Raw genomic sequence first — 15,020 nt, 5'->3', positions numbered from 1 at the left:
TCAATGAAACTGAAAAACTGACACGTAAATGTTGAAATGTTTATTCATAAAAGTATGGCATAAAAACAAAGCCATTGTTCTTTACTATGACCTGGGACATTTAAACTTGTTTCAGCTCATACGTGAGGTTAAAGGGCATCATTGGTCACAGCTGCTGCAGTAATGTAGCATTGGTATTAGACTGTAGTGACATCCTGGTTCATCCTTGTTAGCTCAGTCGCATTTGAAATAAGTGAGATTGTGGATACGAGTTTAGAAAAAGTAGAATTTCAAAGGGCGGGGAGTTTCGCAATCTCAGAGAACCTCTGTATTAAAAGATTAGCTTAACATTATGGGAAATATACTTATTCGTTTCCAGTAGGAAAGAGAGTAGGAGTATTTCCCCCAAATGTTAAACTATTCCTTTAAGATGCTGCTCCTCCACAAAAAGCGGACACGTATACTATAGACACAGTGTGGGTGGAAGTGAACCAGGCATGAAAAACAAGAGACTACTACACCTACGACTACCTACAAGACCTACATCTCCCAGCATGCTGTGGGGCACCTGTGCTGCTCTAGAAGACATTAGTGAAAGATGTGGATGCTGATGAATTCTTTTTCTGATTCGGAAGGTTCCTATCTGACTTTACTTTGCCTGTGAACATCTAAACAGCAGCTATATTGTGATGAAGCAAGGTTGAATTCTAAAAATGAGATGAGGCGTGTGCGCTTCCTTTATTGTTAAGCCTTGGATACATATGACTTTCCTTTACAAAAGCAAAGAGTTTGCTAAAGTCTTACAATTATCATTAATTGAACTTAAAAACGCACAATTCAGGCCATCATGTAATGACCGCTGTTACATGAGTTTGGTGTGAGGTCATTGTTTAAGTGCTGTGGTCGAGACAAATTGGTAAGGAAATAATTTCTTTTGCCTATTTAGAATGTATAGTCTTCTTAATGGACAATGGGTGGAAAAATGGTAAAGCTGAGGAATATTAGAGGCTCTGCTGTGATCATACATACAGAGGTTTACTCTCCAATCCCCGCTGATCCACACTGACTCACATTAAATCTGCCAAATATTCTAGACCAATTTGTGTCCTTATATAAAACCCTCAATATTCAGCTTTGTCACTGGGGCGGGATGTATAAAAAATCTCTTAACAGGCTGGATTTACAAACAGTACATACTTAGCAAAACTAGTTCTTACAATCAAAGCTATGTCAAAGTTATAATTTATCCAAAAAAAGGAGTGCACAGTAAAATCAGTCAGCTACATTACTTTTCCAGTAATATCAAAATACAAAGAATTTGTTAGGTGTTATTCTAGCACAGATGCCACAGAGATATCTCTAGCTTTTCTCATTCTTCAAACCTATGGAATCAAGCTGCGTTTTGGGATAGAGCCTCTTTGTGAGTCCGTTGGTGAGTGCGAAGGTTACTCCTCTGAGAAAAACACTTGCCACATGTGTCGCATGTGTACGGTTTCTCTCCTGTGTGAATTCGCTGGTGAATCTCCAGGTGGCTGACGCGGTCGAAGCTTTTGCCGCAGAACGGGCAGATGAACCATTTCTCCTTTATGCGGCGACTCGCTATAGTTTTGTGCAACTCGGGGTCGTTTAAGACAAAGAATCTGCTGTCTGGGTTAAAAGCCGACATGTTTTTAGTCTGTGGTTGTTTCTCTGAGAGGAATCTGATGGACACTCCCCTCTCCGGGTGATTTATTGCTTCTATATGCTGACTTGGCTGAGCTTGGCTAAAAGTCACAGTAGCCCTTGACTTGCTTGATGCACCTTGTCCATTATCCCTCATAAGTGTGTCAGAGTACGCAGTCTCTGCTGAGTTATCAAAAATGTCCAGAGCATTCTGAATGAGCAGGATTTCTGAGTCCAGGTTTCGTGACAGCTGCTTTGGTTCAAAAAAGCAGTCCGAGTCGTCAGCAGTGTCGCTGTCGCCCACTGACACTGACGACCACTGCTGGCTCTCTTGTTCTTCTACAAGCTCAGCAGGTTGGAGTTCCATATCCATCTCATGGTGACTGGCTCCGTCGTTAGCACTGTGATTGGAGTCCACTATCTGCTCCACAATCTGGACATCGTCCTCATCTTCAAGCTTGACTATTAAGTCCTCATCATCCTCTCTGCTGGCACTTTCGCAGTGCTCAGGCTTGAGCCGCTCGCACTGTCTCTCTTCTGTGTGTGAGGTTGGTGTTGTTCTGTGATTGGCTGAGGTGTCCGCCTTTTCTCTAGCGCTCTGGTCAGAGGACAACGTCTGGACTGAGTCTATTATCGGCCCTGAAACAACAGAGCATTTTTTTTAAACCTTTATTTAACCAGACAGATTCAGACATAGAGAAAGTTAAACATGTGCAAAAGGTCCAGAGTCTGACACACAAACACAGTGAAACTGCACTACAAACAGTGATTGCAGGTAGACACAGACAGCTAAGACACCTAAAAACAACACAGTCACGCATGCAACTAACATTTCTTTTCATTTTTGACTCTCTACAGTTTATTTTCCCAGTTAACGGTTACTCGTGTAGTCTTGAAATATCAAAAAATAATGAAAAATGTTTTTTTAAAGGTTCATAGAACCCATGTCAAATTGTTGGTTTGTCTGACTCATAGCAGCAAACCTAAAACTATTTAGTTTGCAATAGAAAAAAGCAACAAAGTCTCACATCTGAGAGCGGAATAATGCACCACACCTACCTCCACTGTATACACTGCTATTTATGAGTATTTATATTTTTATTGTTCTAGTTTATTTCTTTACTTTACTGTACATAGAGAGAGAATTCCTTGTTTGCTTGTACAAACTTGGCCAATAAAGGTGATTCTGATTGATAAATGACTTTAACCATTTTCAAAATTGTTTTAAAAACTGCTCCATTGATCAACACAGAATAATCATTTCATTGACTATTTTTTCAGCATTAAACAACAGTCAGGAAGTATCTTCTGACTCCAAGTTTGGGTTGAAAGGCCATTAACGATCTTAGATATGTGCAAGTCTAAATATGAGTTGTTGAACGGATTTTAGAGGTTCCTGAGAAAACACTGGTAGAGGTTATAAAGAAGAGTGCTGTGGAGGTCTAGCGTTGCACTAAAACAACTTCAGGTTGATTAATTGATTAGTCAACCTTTAGAGAATTAATTGACAACAGCCTTGATACTCCAGAATCAACCCTTTCAGATTTTAGTCTCAAATGTAAGAACTGGCCGCTCATATGATAAAATTAAGTGAACAATCTTTGAGTTTTAGACCGTTGGTGAAATTAAAAAAGGCTGTCCGAAGATGTCACCTTAAGATCTGAGAAATTGTTATTGACATTTTACAATATTTTTTGTAATATTTTTGACCTCAACAATAATTTTCACTTTAATTTATCAAGAAAACAATGGTTAGATTGAGCACTAGTCTGGAAGTCTACAATAATGTAGAACAGAAAAGCAGAAAATCCTCACATACGAGAAGCTGGGACCAGAAAATTATACATTTTCCAGATTAATTTTGTTTTTGAACTGAGCAGATTAACTGTGCCACATCTTGACAACAGCTCTGCTTAAGCTGCATTCACAGTTTTATGTGATTACATTTAAAAACATGTATATATTGGTTATTATCTTTTGTCTAGTGAGTGGCTATCCTCACCATCACCGGTGGGCGGCAGCAGCTTGTTCTGCTGCTCCCTCTTGGAGGAAGATGAAGGCAGGTTTGTGGTCTGAGCCTGAGACAGAACCGTCAACCTCTCGTTTTCCATCAGCATCAACTTTCTGTTCAGAGCTTCAATCTCGTTTTCCCTCCGGCGGAGCTCGACCTGTACGAGCGTGAAGCCGTCCTCCCACAGCTTACTGATTTCTACCACGGCAGCTTTAGCTAGCATCTCCATGATCGAGGTTAACTTGCTCTGGAAAGCCACACAGTTGGCCATGTTACCCCCCAAAATCAGCGCCTCTGCCCGGCTGTGGCGACGTGACGACCGTTAAACCAACTTTCTAAGTGGGACAAATTACGCGACTGTCACGGTTCCGTCCGTTGTAGTTTACATTACAGCTGCTGCTTGAGGTGAAAAACATGGAAGTGTAATACAATAGTAACAGGAAGCGCTGCTGGTCATGTGACAGAGGATCTACGGCGCGGGTAGTAGGACAAAATGTATCCAAAACAAACCGTCCACATTTAGCGTTTGTGTGCAATATTCATCTAATTATGTAGAACCATGATAATAAACTGTGAAAATACCACAATACAAATAAAAGTCCTCCATTCAAACCCATACCTGTTTGTATATTAAATGTTATTGGCAAAATTTCTACAGTGGTGGAATATAATTGAGTTAATCAATTACTGTACCGTACATACTGTTTTGATGTACAACTACTTAACTTGAGTATTTCCATTTTATTCTACTTTATACTCCACTACACTTATGTAACAGTTTAAATTACTTTAGTTACTTCAAATTATACAGATTATAAACCAACTGAAATGATGATAGGTATATATTCTTATAGTTTAAACTCCCCAGCAGTATGTAAAGTCATTAAAATGCGCTCCACCTTTACCAGCTGTGACATTAAAGCGATGAATACATCAGTGCATCAATAATTATACATATTATTCTTAATTTAGATACATAATTCTAAAACATGCCATAGTGCACACTGAGAACACTTAAGACTTAAGTGTACTTAAAACACCAGGATATGAATTGTTTGATTTGTGGTCAAGCTATTTCCATCACTGACAGTAAATAATTTTTGAATGCTAAATATTTTCATTCTTATATAAGTAGTTATAAGATTATACCAATTGTGAGACAAGTCTTACGGGCACTTGGTATGTTGTATTTGGGTTTTAATAAGTGGTGTAAGAGACAGAACAGATGAAAATACATGTGACTTCACCCAGTGTTGCTGATAATTGTCATGTAATATTAACAGTCTGATCCTGTTTGTTGCTGGAAAGGACACAGAGAAGAAATAATGCATCTATCAATGGTTGAATCTTTCAGCAACACCCATTCAAACCCTAATAAAACAAACAAGTAGACAACTGTTTTCCCCACAAAATGTTCTGAAAACTTGCCCCAACATCTTGTTGTTGTATGTGACATGTATAACCTTGCTGCCTAATTTTGTCCACTAGATGACGCTCTATTTCCATGAGAGCAGAAACGCTGACGTTAAAGCATCACTGGTTTGGTTAACTATGGTACTCTAGATTTGTCATTGTAAAGTTTTTTTGCTAATTGTGCACCTTTTTTGAATATGAAATTAAATACATCTTAAGACCATTTATATTAAATAATTAAATAAGTCCAATGTGTAAAACCTCTTTGTTGGCCAATAAATCCCCCAAATATTTTATTGTATCTTAGTCATTCTCAAAGGTTCCAGCACTTTTAACCAGCGTTCATCTGTTAGAACAATCCTCCCATTGAAAACATTATAGGTCAATAAAAAAGCAAAACAAAAAGACTCCAATTTGTTGCACATCAAAGAGCTTTGGTAAGACACAGTAAAGATGGCATCTATAAAGCTGTGGTGGCTGAGATTGTAATTGATTGCACAAAATGTTTTCCCAAAGATTGTTTGAACTAATTCAAGCTTTAGACATATGTTAAAACTATATTTAAGTGACAAAATGGTAAAAAAATAAAAAGGTTGCATTCAGTATTTCACCTTTTAATTCAGTTTAGAATAGCATAAAATTTATTTGAATCTTATCATTATAGTTCTTACATGTTTATTTTGTCTCTACTGTTTGCTGGTGTTGTATGCCTCTTTTTTCTCCCTGTAAAGCCCTTTGGACTACATTTATATTCGAAGTGCAATACAAATAAACATGAACTGATTTAGATCAGAGTTAATGATTCCACTTTCTCTGCTTTCAAGGTATCACAGTGTCAGGGTCATTCATTTAGATAGATAGATAGATAGATAGATAGATAGATAGATAGATAGATAGATAGATAGATAGATAGATAGATAGATAGATAGATAGATAGATAGATTTAATTTATTTTTTCATTTTATTTTGAAATACTTTAGACCATGTATTTTATTTTGTAGTCTTCTTGAGTTCTAGCACACACGCACGCGCACATAGATCCCTGGTCATTGATTGGTCCGTTTTCCTGCCAATCAGGAAGTGGGCGGGGCCAGTGGGAGTTGCTGTGGTGAGAGCGAAGAGGAGACGGAGCTGTCAAACACCAACAACCGTCTGAAATATTACCCCTGGCGATACAGAAAACATCGCACTTTGCTCTTTTGTGGCAACGAGCGCGACAGAAACAGACTTCGAGCTCACTTTGCGTATCCAGCCTTTGGACTTTTAAGCCGTCGCGCCTAAAAAGAAAAGAAACTTCCTGTTAGGTGCGTGGGATTGGTGGATCTTAGCTCTTTGCTTGGCTGGAGTTTTGTTGACAAACTAGCCAGTGAGCTAGTCAGTAAGCTAACCTAACGTTAGCTGTCCGAACAACTTTACTCTTTAGGGGGGGTTTGATAAATGCTGCCCAGGAAAGACATGGACTCCAGCTTGAACTGTGCTTGCAAACATCTCCATGAAATAAGAACAGGTAAGTCAGCTTAAACTTTAACAAGCAGTAAAAGCTAACTAATACAGACTGTTGCTGCTTTGGTGTGTTTACATTTTCTGTCTGGCGCTCACTTAACACTTTACCAGCAAATCAGACATGTTGATCCATCCTCTGAGTCTTCATCAAACCACCTCTGCTGAATATGACTTATGGTATCAGGCTGTTTTGGCAGCATTGACTCATTAGCCGTCAATGGCGTGCAGATATTGGACATGACTGTTTTTTTTCTCCACGGTGTCTGACCCATGGACTTGTTCATTACTTTAAACCCTCGAAGAATGACAGGTATGCAGCGGCTCACGTATCATTGCAGTGTACCACAATAGATTGTGGTCAGATAAGTGGCTTCTATTCACTTTTGTTGAATGTGACCTTGCTCTTTTAGTCAAAGGAGACCTCTCTGAGTCACTTGCAGGGAAAAAGGCCTGCAGATAACTAAACCAAAGACACTTACTTTGAGAATATTTATTTTATTATTTCATTTGTGATTTACAGAAATAATCTGTAGAAGTACTCTTGCATGCGTAGCTCTTTTGTTGTGATGCAGGTGTACATGCAGTATTTTTCTATGTGAAAATAATTGTCTCTCACACACATTCACACACACCCATTTAATACCTCTTGTCCTTCAGAGACACTCTAACCCTTGCTGCAACCTGTCATTATAACATCACTTAAGTTTTGATTTACTGCTGACATTTTGTATTAGTCTGTAATCCACCAGGACACAGCTGGATACCGTTCAGGCCCCTGAACTACTGTTAAAACATGTGGCCTGAGGCTGCTTTGGAGATATCCCATCTGTTTTGGAGCAGCAACGGGGCCACATTTTACTGACCAAAAAAAAAGACAAGCTTTTAAAATTCCACCCTTTTCCATGCAAAGTCCCTTTGCTGTGGTGTTTTAAATGCATACCCTTTGGATATGCAGGCAGCAGGGTATAGTTTGGAAACAAATATAGTAATGAACTTTTTTTTTTAATCACTCGCATCAAGAGGGTTCATTGAGGGTTATCATATTGCTGAACATTACAGGACTGTGTGATATGATCCCATTTTTTAATGGTTTAAAGTTGGTTTATAGTATGTGGCTAGGGTTGTCTTCCATGAAGTTGGGCTGTTTGTAAGCTAGATGATGTTTGTCTATAACGTTTACAGCAGAGGTGGGTTTAAAAATGCCTTTTAGTGGTCAGTATACTGCGTTAAGTTTGGAAGATCGTCCTGAATGCAGATCGGTTTTTACCCCCTGCAGTATCTTGTAAAATAACACAAACAATACAGAAGCTCTTTTCTGTTGCGGCTAGCTGTTTTGAATCAAGGGGGCATTTATATTTCACTCGTTGACCTATTCTCGTTCGCGACATCGCTGAAGTGTGTGTTTGTGGTCTCGCTCTTGGATAGCAAAGCTACTGAAATGAGCAAAGAAAGCCTAGGCCTGGTACTTGTGGCTTGCATTTTTCTTGGCACTGGCACTTTTATTCCTGCCGTACCATTTCAGCAAGGCAGAAAATGAAGTGTCATCGGAGAGAAAAAAGAAAGTGGAGGATGAAAAGCCTTTTAAGGATGTGGCTGGGACAGAGAATGATGTCAGAAGTTATCCAGTAGGTCCACAGTAACACTCTACAAGTCTAGGGTCTATGATGTAATGCTAACGGACCAAGGCAGAATCTGGCCGTGTCCTCTCAATGCTGTTTTTAGGACCTGATCTTATGAGACCTCTTGACTTTTTTGTTTCTGTTTTGGTTTGATGTAGGTCAGCTCAGTATATATTCCTGCTAACCTGCATTCCTCCTACTTTTCACCACTGTTCCTCCCCTTTTACTGGAATTTTCTTTTTGAGAAGTATTCAGGTTATGTCTTGTGTACACATGTTGTAAATTTCTGATTACATCTCACATATACATGACTGCACTGTAATAATGCTGCATGTGGGAACAGAAATCTCAGAATACACATTAGCAGGCTTTGTAGTATTAACATGACTTTTTTTTTTTATGATATGTGTGAGCTCATTGTGGGACACCAGTACTTAATGGAATAGTTCAACCACAAAGGAAAAGTTAGTCACTGTTTACTTTCTGTCATTACATTTGAAAAGCACTGTAAGTTAAATGTCCATGTAAGTGCAACTCAGTCAGTCTTCTTAAACATGGCTGAAGTGGATAAGAATAGGGCTGCAACTTTAGTCAAAAATGTCCATCACAATTTCCTTTAATAGAGTTTTACTTCGCTTTTTTTCGCCAAAAATACTCATCATCAGATTAAACATGTCTTGTCAACTGAAGAGAGCATTACGTGTTCAGTATGAAAGCTGCATTGTTTATGACTGCAAAAAAGACCTTTAGCCACACTCTTCCTTTCCTGTTACCCTTTGTACCCTGCTGATTTTGTTTTGGATGGCAGAAAGGTCCAGGACCTGAGCTATTCCTTGGCTAATCTCCCATAATTGGAGAATCGGCCCCTATTACAGCCATTACATTTGGGCCTGTTGAGCAATAGTAGCTTCTCTCATCTATCCCAATTTCTAGTCACAGCTACTGCTGCTAGAAAAAACCCAAACTTTTCAAGAAAGAATAGCATGGCAGTTTTTTTTCTCTACAGTCGGAGTGAATGCAATCGTAATGTAATCTATGAGCAATAAACCCCACTGCTATTATACTCTTCTTCATATGAAACCACAGATATTTCTCTAAATGAATTTTTCTCTTTACTTTTTCCAGGTCTCCAAGCGCTCACTATACATCTGTCAAACATGTGAAAACCCTCTCATCCTGATGCACTCGCCAGTTACATGCAGTGAGGAACTGGACCAGTAGGAAACATCTTGGATCCAGCCAGGGTGTATCAGCAGGGAGGCCCTGAGCAAAATTTTAAACTGAAGTCTATGTGCAGCAGGTATTTTCTCCCAGGACACAAACTGAGTAAATCCTGTGCTGCCGTGGAACCCTCGGCACTGTTAAAACAATCAAGTCCTCTTGTCATGTGGGTACGTTACAGAAAAAGGCCCACATTACCCTCACTGGTGTCACCATCTTTCACATCACCATGGACCGGAATAAACGCAACTCCATTGCTGGGTTTCCTACACGAACAGAACGAATCAATGAGGACAAAGATGGTGTCGGAGGGGTAGGGGTCGGTGAGATGGGCAATGGCCCGCCTTCACAGGTCAGTTGTTGTGGTTTGTCATTTTCTAGGTTATTTTGGATAAAGAAACATTTAGGGAAAAAACAATGTAGAGTACTGATACATATAACAAAATGATCATTAGGCTCATTATAATCGCGAGTTGGACTGATAAGACCAAGTTGGACTGAGTGGGTTTAGGTCTGGGCCTGTTGTCATCCACAGTCAGGTGGTAAAATCATTGATTTGAGGTTTAAGGATTCGTGTTCTTTGCACTCTGATCAAGGTGCTGCCTATATTTCTGATTTTTTTTAGTGTCTTTGAGTTCCACTACTGAATATGGTGCCATCAGTGTCACAGCTGTGTGCATAAGAAATGATGATAAAACAGACTGACCAGAAACAGAAAGTAATAGACATAGTGAAGAATAACAGTCCCAAAATATGTATTTTAATATTTAACAATATCTTATAATGTTAATATTTTGATATCAATATTTATTATTTTGTTGTAATATTTAAACACCCATTTTAATTTTTTATTTTTTACATTAATTCAAAATATTGTAATATTTATTTTAATGTTGAGATTATTTCTTAGAGGATGTAACCAACAAATGTTTTGCATTTTTGCTCGACAAATGACTATGTTTTGGTAACTATGTTTATTGAATTGAAAATGGTTATGTTTCAGTTAAAACTAGAGATAGTTGACATTATGGGGTGATGGTCCATGTTATTGGTGTCCGTCCATTAACCATATGCGTCTTTGGCTATTCTGTGCAAAACTATAGCATAAATGAACAATGCCAATGCTGTTGATTGTTTGAATTCTGTTTTAGTCCAGATACACACTTGAATTGATGTTCTTGGTGGATTTAGAGCTTTGTGGGGTAAACATTCAATGAAAACACAGGGGAGAAGAAAATAGATGAGTGAAAAGAAAAATACAAATATGTATTCTCTTGCAAAACGTCAGTTGTACCCTATTAAAATTGTTCCATATTTTCATTCATACCCTACTGTAAGGCATACGCTATGTTTTAACATGGAATGACAGGTAGTGGGCTGGTGAACCATCAAAGTTGTTTTCAATATATGCTTCTTTCTGTCTGTCAGGACTGTCTTCTAGTGCCCCCCCCCCACTCAAAGTCTATATTATCCTACATATTGTCCTGCCTCTATCTCATTTTTCTGCACAAACGAGCTAGTTCGCTGCAAACAGCATGCCCATCAAATAGAGCCTTCATCGTAACCTGTTGATACAAGTCTGTTCCTGTCTTCTCCAGGTGGGCAGGGTGTGGCCTTCATCCTACAGAGCCCTCATCAGCGCCTTCTCCTGTCTAACACGCCTTGATGACTTCACCTGTGAGTGGATCGGCTCTGGATTCTTCTCTGATGTCTTCAAGGTGGGTGGAGATCAGTGATTGCTTTTTTTTCTCTATCTTTATTAGGCTTCCTCAGTCTGTCCTCGGTTTTCTCCTACCTTGCTTGACTTTATCTCCTACCCTTTTCCACCTGTTTGTTTTGTTCTTATATTTTTTTTATCCACGCTTCACTCCACTCATCCATCCGTGGTGGTTTACTATAGGTCAGACAGTCCCCCTCCTGGTAGGTGACAAAAGTCATACTTTTATGCAGTGGTCAAGGTTAGAACATCATAGAAATAAAAGGGAACTTGTTGTGCATGGTCTTCACAAGTAAATGGCATTTACACAGTATATTATTTTCCATTTGATTTGATCGTGCCAAGCTGATTTACTCGATGGGTCAAAGACTGATCTATCTTGGTCTTCACTCACGAGTCTTTATGGGACATTTTTAGGTCGAATTAGATTGCAATCACTTCAAAGACATCACTTAAACACGGGGCTGTTAACCCTGTTACTTCATTCCCTCCCCCTCCAGGCATCTGAACGGAAGTCACACAAGCATGTTTGGCCTTATTGCTTTGGCTTGTCTAAGTGAATCCTCTTTGAACAAACGTCTGCAGAGAAATTTATGCTCCCTTATCTCTTCTTGTTGGTTGTATTACCAAGGGCACCATGACTGAAATTTCGGCACAGCTCAGTTCGGTTTAGATAAGCAGTGTGAAAGGACTCATCTAGGGAACGGAACTGAGTTGCACTTTTGTGAAATAAATAACCATGGCCTTGATAGACTGATATCATTTCATTTTAAGTTGAATTCTTGTCATGCCCGGACAGGAAGATACATGGTTCTTCTGGGTGATTATTGTTCAATTATTCAAGAGCTTTTGTGTATGTGTGCATAAGTGTGTGCACTCTTGTTATATAAAGGGTTAACACACAGAGGAAAGTTGAAAAGTATGGGGGAAGGGTTGTGGTCACTTATACATGAAGGGAAACAATCAGATCCATTAAAATAATGGCCTAGATGGTTTTGAACGACATTCAGCCAGGCTCAGTTTCGTTACACATCATTTGTTGCATCGCAACAATTATATTGTATTGGTTGTATTGCATTAATTTACCATACTTCTTTCATTATGGTGTTAGAGCACAACCATAAGTCCTCTACTGTACGTCTATGTTACTGTACGTCTCTATTGGATTAGTGAAGTTGTTGTGAAATTCCCCTCTGTCATACAGTGCAGCTATCAGTGACATCTCAGTGTTACACATGTGGTGAGGGATGGTCTAGGCTGAAAAATCTGTATTAGAACAAACCATGGCATTGATTTTAATCTGCCATATTAAGTTTATATCAAGTCATTTGTTTATTCCATTGTTCTATGGGCATATCAGCTGTCAAAAACATCCCCGTTGTGGGCTTATTCATAACTGCGCTGCAAGTGAGTGAACAACAGAGCGGCACAAATAAACAGCCAGCACTATCAATTAATGATATCCAAATTACATATTGTAATATATAGATTATAATATTGCATATGTTATACAGGTTATAATATTACAAATGTATCTGTGAGTGAAAGAAGCATGACCACTTTGGATTAAACTCCAGTCACTTTGTTGTTGTGCAGCTGAAAACTGCATTTGAACTTTTGTGGGTGCTGAGGTGAAGAGTGGTCGTCCAAATACTGCCCACAACTTTCTGCCACACCAGTTGAATTATGACTCTCCTCTCTCCATAAATCTTATATCAAACTAGATAAATGGTTACTCTATGCTTTTATGAATGCTGTCAGACACACATAATTTTACAAAACAAGGAGTCACATCATTTATTGAGCGGGCTGTAACTTGTCTTGTATATCGTGTCTAAATTAAGTTTGCTTTCCCTGTGTTGATGTTGGCTTGTTTTAAACTGGGCAGCACTATTTTTAGGAATATGTTGGCTAATAGTTGTGATGAATCATAGTCAGTATTACTTGATTCCAGTCAGATGCTTGATCCTGTGTCTTTTTCCTCCTACGATGGACCACTTAAGTACATATTTCAACCACCTAAGTCAAATTAGACTCTAATAAATGTTCAGGGAAGATTTGAACTCCCAACACACATAATTAAGGTAAACAACCCCTTTTCGTGGCACAAGCTTCCTGTATGCATTTTATTGTAGGTGCCACCTCGTTGAGTCATGGAAATATCCTTTGATACATACCCCCAACCCTTTTCTGTCAGAGAGAGGAATGCATAGGTAAACAGAGGGAGAAGAGGAAATGGAGCAGAATGATGAAAAGTTTAAAGCCAAGGAGAATGACAGACAGAGATGGGAACAAAAAGGCGGTGAAATTAATAGTCATAGAGGTTTGGACTAAGAGGAGGAGGAGGAACCAATGCGGGGAAAAGCTTTTGATGGCAGAGAGCTGGGGTGGCGAGACTGTTTGAAGGGGATGAAAAATGAGGGTTGAAAGTAGGTTTTGGGATTTTATAGAGTACAAGGATGCGGGCAGATGATTGAGATGAAGACTAGAGTACAAAGGTGATTTAGAGGTTTTCCAGAGCCAGGATTACAGGGAAGAGTTTTTGAGGATAAGGACACTGGGCCTACGTTTTGCAGAAATGTGCAGGGTCAAAAAGAGGAGATATTACAGAGGTTAGCGTGCAATACAAGGCAGAGAGAGCAGAAAGGCAGGGGGCAAGAAGAGAAAAAGAAGAACTTGGGGTGGACTACTGGGGAAGATGAGGATTAGGGATGACGGTTTGTTGGAGGCCACAGCGAGGAGGAGAAAGAGGGGGATCAGGACTAAATGCAGATGGGGGGATGTGAAGAGCGAGGAATGGGGGGTCGGAGGAGGATAGACGGATGTGGGGGAGGAGGCCTTCAGAGGAGTGGCCATCTGTTGTAGCTGCTGTCCCGCGGTGGAGACTGTTGGCTCTTTTAGCCAGGCGCCTTCCTTTGAACTTGAACAGAGCGATTTTTGTGTCTGTGTGTAGGAGCCCGAGAGAGAAGAGCAGACACAGAAAACTCCCATAATCGAAATCTATGACCCGTGATGCTTTTTGTACTATAAATATATGGCTGCAATTAGCAATTATTTTCATTGTCAATCGATCTGTTGATTATTTCCTTGAATAATCAATTAGTGATTTTATTTTCAAAATGTCAGGAAAAATGTCAGTCAGTGTTTCCCAAAACCCAAGATGGTATCCTCCGATGTCTTCTTTTGTCCACAACCCAAAGATATTGAGTTTACTGCCATAGAGGAGTTAAAAAAAACTATTATATAGTAAAACATTCGCATTTAAGAAGCTGGAATAAGAGAATGTTCTTTTTGTCTTGAAAAAAACAGATTAATTGATCAAAACAGTTGGCAACAATTTCAATAGTTGATGATAAATCTACTGATTGATTCATTGTTGCAGCTCCAGTACATGTAGATAGTTTTCATGTTTTTCATGGAGACCTCCCCAAATACCAACAGCAGTTTTGTCCATTGACTTTCATTGTTAATGTCTCCTGTATAATCAGTGGTGGAAATGGCTACTTGACCTGAGGCCACTAGCCATGACAACGCCAATACAGAAACATTACTTTGGGGATCATACTAGCGACCCTGCAGTATCACGCTTTCTCATTGGCTGTGTGGGCTGTAGCTGGATTTGTTGTTTAGACACAGTGTTAAACTGCACTATGCCATAAAAACATTGAATAGATTTTCGAAATCTGAGCAGGAACACTGTTCCTTCCCGACTATAACTCCCAGAATGGCGCACCCCCCTCATTTCCACCACTGTATATAATCCATATTGACTTTGCCCCATCTGTCAATTCCCTTTTCCTGCTGTAAGTGATACTACCCATCCATTGTGTCACCAGTGTACCGTGGCTGTGAGGATGGAAGAAATTAAAAGAGCCTTTGTTGGACGATGATATGA

The 15,020-nt window shown here is 39.3% G+C and overlaps 2 protein-coding genes across 2 annotated transcripts in view; one reads left to right on the top strand and one right to left on the bottom strand.

Annotated features, from left to right (window-relative positions):
* Positions 1-126: 126 nt before the first annotated feature.
* On the bottom strand, positions 127-4,062 carry LOC139214399 (uncharacterized). The gene is made up of 2 exons (XM_070845245.1): positions 3,644-4,062; positions 127-2,280 (listed from the first exon to the last, which is right to left on the bottom strand). Exons 1-2 carry the CDS (start codon positions 3,921-3,923, stop codon positions 1,370-1,372), a joined length of 1,191 nt encoding a protein of 396 aa, XP_070701346.1. The 5' UTR covers positions 3,924-4,062; the 3' UTR covers positions 127-1,369.
* A 2,142-nt stretch (positions 4,063-6,204) lies between these two features.
* Positions 6,205-15,020, top strand: part of tesk2 (testis associated actin remodelling kinase 2) — a 33,203-nt gene continuing 24,387 nt past the window's right edge. Inside the window, exons 1-3 of the mRNA XM_070844891.1 lie at positions 6,205-6,572; positions 9,313-9,760; positions 11,007-11,126. Coding sequence (XP_070700992.1) covers positions 9,638-9,760; positions 11,007-11,126 — 243 coding nt within the window. The 5' untranslated portion in view covers positions 6,205-6,572; positions 9,313-9,637. The remainder of the gene's footprint in view (positions 6,573-9,312; positions 9,761-11,006; positions 11,127-15,020) is intronic.

This window comes from Pempheris klunzingeri, chromosome 15 (genome assembly GCF_042242105.1).
Source record: "Pempheris klunzingeri isolate RE-2024b chromosome 15, fPemKlu1.hap1, whole genome shotgun sequence".
NCBI lineage: Eukaryota > Metazoa > Chordata > Actinopteri > Acropomatiformes > Pempheridae > Pempheris > Pempheris klunzingeri.
The sequence above is the reverse complement of the archived record's forward strand: the minus strand, read 5'-3'. Positions and strand labels throughout refer to the sequence as shown.

Excerpts from the sequence above, each read along its gene's own strand:
- LOC139214399 (XM_070845245.1), bottom strand. The coding sequence starts at position 3,923 with ATGGCCAACTGTGTGGCTTTCCAGAGCAAGTTAACCTCGATCATGGAG. Across the intron at positions 2,281-3,643 it reads GCTGCCGCCCACCGGTGATG|GGCCGATAATAGACTCAGTC; the intron begins GTGAGGATAGCC and ends CTGTTGTTTCAG.